At 47.9% G+C, this 3086-nt stretch overlaps 1 protein-coding gene across 1 annotated transcript; it reads left to right on the forward strand.

Annotated features, from left to right (window-relative positions):
• The first annotated feature begins 757 nt into the window (after nt 1-757).
• LOC140913722 (olfactory receptor 8U9-like) lies at nt 758-1690 on the forward strand. Its single transcript, XM_073350526.2, has one exon. The coding sequence runs from the start codon at nt 758-760 to the stop codon at nt 1688-1690; it is 933 nt and encodes a 310-aa protein (XP_073206627.1).
• Nucleotides 1691-3086: the final 1396 nt, after the last annotated feature.

Genomic DNA, 3086 nt, shown 5'->3' on the forward strand with positions numbered 1-3086 from the left:
TCCTGAATGCTCCAAATTGGCAGTTTCTGTCAATGATGAAACACCAACACATGTCTCTCCCTCTCTTCTCAGCAGGTATGTGCTATTCTTCTGAATTACAGACACGCACACACGCAGACACCTTGGGGATCAGCAGGTATTGAATTAGAGACCTCCCGCACCGAAAGCCTGAGCCCCAAATCCTACCCCTTCAGCTAAAGGAGAGACCAGCTTGGTTGGAAAAAAGTAGGCAATTACCTAGTCACTGAAGCCAGGGATTAACATTATATCTTTGGGTTTTCATACAAGCTCAAGTAAGTGCCAAAAAGCTTACTAAGCACGGTAAGCAACTTTACCCCAAACTGACATGCCAAGCCACAGAGCTCCCCTTATCCAAAGAGGGTGGAAAGATTGACACTCTGTTACTTTCACCCCTTCTTTAGTGATGGAATAATCCCTTCAGACTGATTCTGTCACAGCAGAGTCACAAGTTACTGTTTTCTTTTCGGATTTGTGAACAGTGATGTTTGTGTGTGGGACATGATTAACCTGTGTGTCATTGTGTTTGCACAGTGTGTGCATTTTATCGAACATCTGGAATGACCAGCTGTGAATATTTGGGTCTGTGGACTATGCCCTTCCCTGAGCTGGTACTGATGTCCATTGAGAAAAATGATCTCCATTTACCCTCTCTGACCTCATTACAGAGAAGGGACAGGTTTTCTGCACCCTCCACCTGCCCTCATCTCTGTAGCTGCCTGATCTGTGTTCAGAGGAGATGGGAAATCACTCGGAGGCAACTGAGTTCATTCTCTCAGGACTGACAGATCGTCCGGAGCTGCAGGTCCCCCTCTTTGTGGTATCCCTACTGATTTATGGTATCACCCTGGTGGGGAATGGGGGAATGCTCTTGTTAATCACAATTGATCCCCGACTCCACACCTCCATGTACTTTTTCCTCAGGAATTTGTCTTTCTGTGACCTCTGCATTTCCTTGATAATTTCCCCTAAGATGCTGCTTAATTTCTTAGCCGAGAGGAAAAGCATTTCTTACACTGCCTGTGCTGTGCAAATGTATCTCTCTTTCGTTTTTGGAGATGTTGAGTGCCTCTTGTTGGCTGTGATGGCGTATGACCGTTATGTGGCCATCTGTAACCCGCTGCTCTATACGGTCACCATGTCCAGGCGGCTTTGTAAACAGCTGGTGGCTGCGGTGTACGCTGTGGGGGTGGTGGATTCAATGATACACACGTGTTGTACATTCCGGCTGTCATTCTGCAGCTCCAACATCATCAATCATTTCTTCTGTGACATCCTCCCACTGTTGGCGCTCTCCTGTTCTGATACCCGCATCAATGAGATTGTGATGTTTGCTCTGACGAGCTGCATTACAGGGAGCAGCTTTGTGACTGTCCTCCTCTCCTATGTCTATATCATCTCCACCATCCTGCAGATCCGCTCTGCTGAGGGCTGGCGCAAAGCCTTCTCCACCTGCTCTTTCCACTTAACCACTGTGGTCCTATCTTTTGGCACCCTCCTCTTCATGTATTTGCGTCCCGCCTCCAGCTATTCCATGGACAGAGATAAAGTGGCCTCAGTGTTTTACACGCTGGTGATCCCCATGTTGAACCCCCTCATCTACAGCCTGAGGAACACGGAGGTGAAGGACGCCCTGAGGAAAGCAATGAAGAAACTCCTATCCAATTCTTGAATCTGTTTAACTCTGTATTAGTTTAGTTATTGGGAGTGGAAACAGTTGAATTCAATTCCCAGCCCATTACGACGTAATTTTGCAGAGCCCATATGATTATTGTTCATTATTATTTTGTTTTTAAAATTAATTTGTTTGTATTCCAACAAGGTCTGCAGGCCTCAGCTGAGGTCAGTGGACAAAACCTGAGGAAGACTCACAGGTCCAGAAAGAGAGAATGATTTTATAAACTGGTTCCTAGGGGCATCCACCTAGAGGGTGAGATGTTCAACTTCACATCTCAGGACAGCTGGTGGCAGTTCCCACTGTATTTTCCACTGAATGTAGCTCACAAAAGCTTATGCTCAAATACATTTGTTCTTCTGTAAGGTGCCACAAGTCCTCCTTTTCTTTTTGCGGCTACAGGCTAACATGGCTGCTACTCTGAAACAGTTCCAAAGGGGTTTCTGTGACACAACCTGTCATACAGAGTTTAGGAATAAAATTGCAAAACAATGTGTGTGTGTCTGGGGCGGGGGGGGCGGGGCGGAACGGGAGGACAGCACAAGAACCGATGGACTTCAATTGCAGGAAGGGTGGTTTAGGTTGGACATTAGGTAAAACATCCCAACAGTGAGGGTGGCTAAGGACTGGAATAACTTGCCCAGGAAGGTTGTGGAATCTCCACCGCTACAGATTGTTAAGAGCAGGTGAGACAAACACCTGTCAGGGATGGTGTAGATAATACTCAGTTGTGCTGTGAGTGCAGGGGAGTGGACGAGATGACCTCTCGAGATCCCTTCCAGTCCTATGATTCTATGATCTCACAAGGAGCCCTGCACTCGGGGGTGGGGGGACGCCAGCCTGAGCACTGGCAGGGCAAGGGACACGCATCCGTCTCCACTTGACATTCAGCTCCACTGCACCCCCACCTCATGCACACACACATAGTGTCCACTGCACACCAAACACACACACACAGAGTCAGAGTGCCCACTACACACACACAGCCTGACACTGAGCTCAATCAGAATGCAGAATAATCTCTACGGGGAAGCTGGGACAGCTGCAATATTTCCAACGAGCCTGACCAAAAAGAACCGAAGGGGATTCTGCTGCCCTGGCCAGGAGATAGGACGAGATTTCCCTACTGGTCTCTTCCAACAGGAGCTTCTCTGAGGCCTGGTTTATGCTGAAAAAAAAGATCAACAGAGCTCCGTCACACAGGGCGGGGAAACTTTTCACACCCTGTGGGTGGCAGTTAGCTTGTACTGACCCTCAGTGTCATTCTTCCATTGACCTAGCTACTGCCTCTCGGGGACGTGGATTAACTACATCGATGGAAAAATCCTTCTATCACTGTGGAAAGCATCTACACTATGGCGCTGCTGCACATCACAGCTGAGTCAATGTAATG

The sequence above is a fragment of the Lepidochelys kempii genome, chromosome 6, assembly GCF_965140285.1.
Source record: "Lepidochelys kempii isolate rLepKem1 chromosome 6, rLepKem1.hap1, whole genome shotgun sequence".
Lineage (NCBI taxonomy): Eukaryota > Metazoa > Chordata > Testudines > Cheloniidae > Lepidochelys > Lepidochelys kempii.

Excerpts from the sequence above, each read along its gene's own strand:
- LOC140913722 (XM_073350526.2), top strand. The coding sequence starts at position 758 with ATGGGAAATCACTCGGAGGCAACTGAGTTCATTCTCTCAGGACTGACA.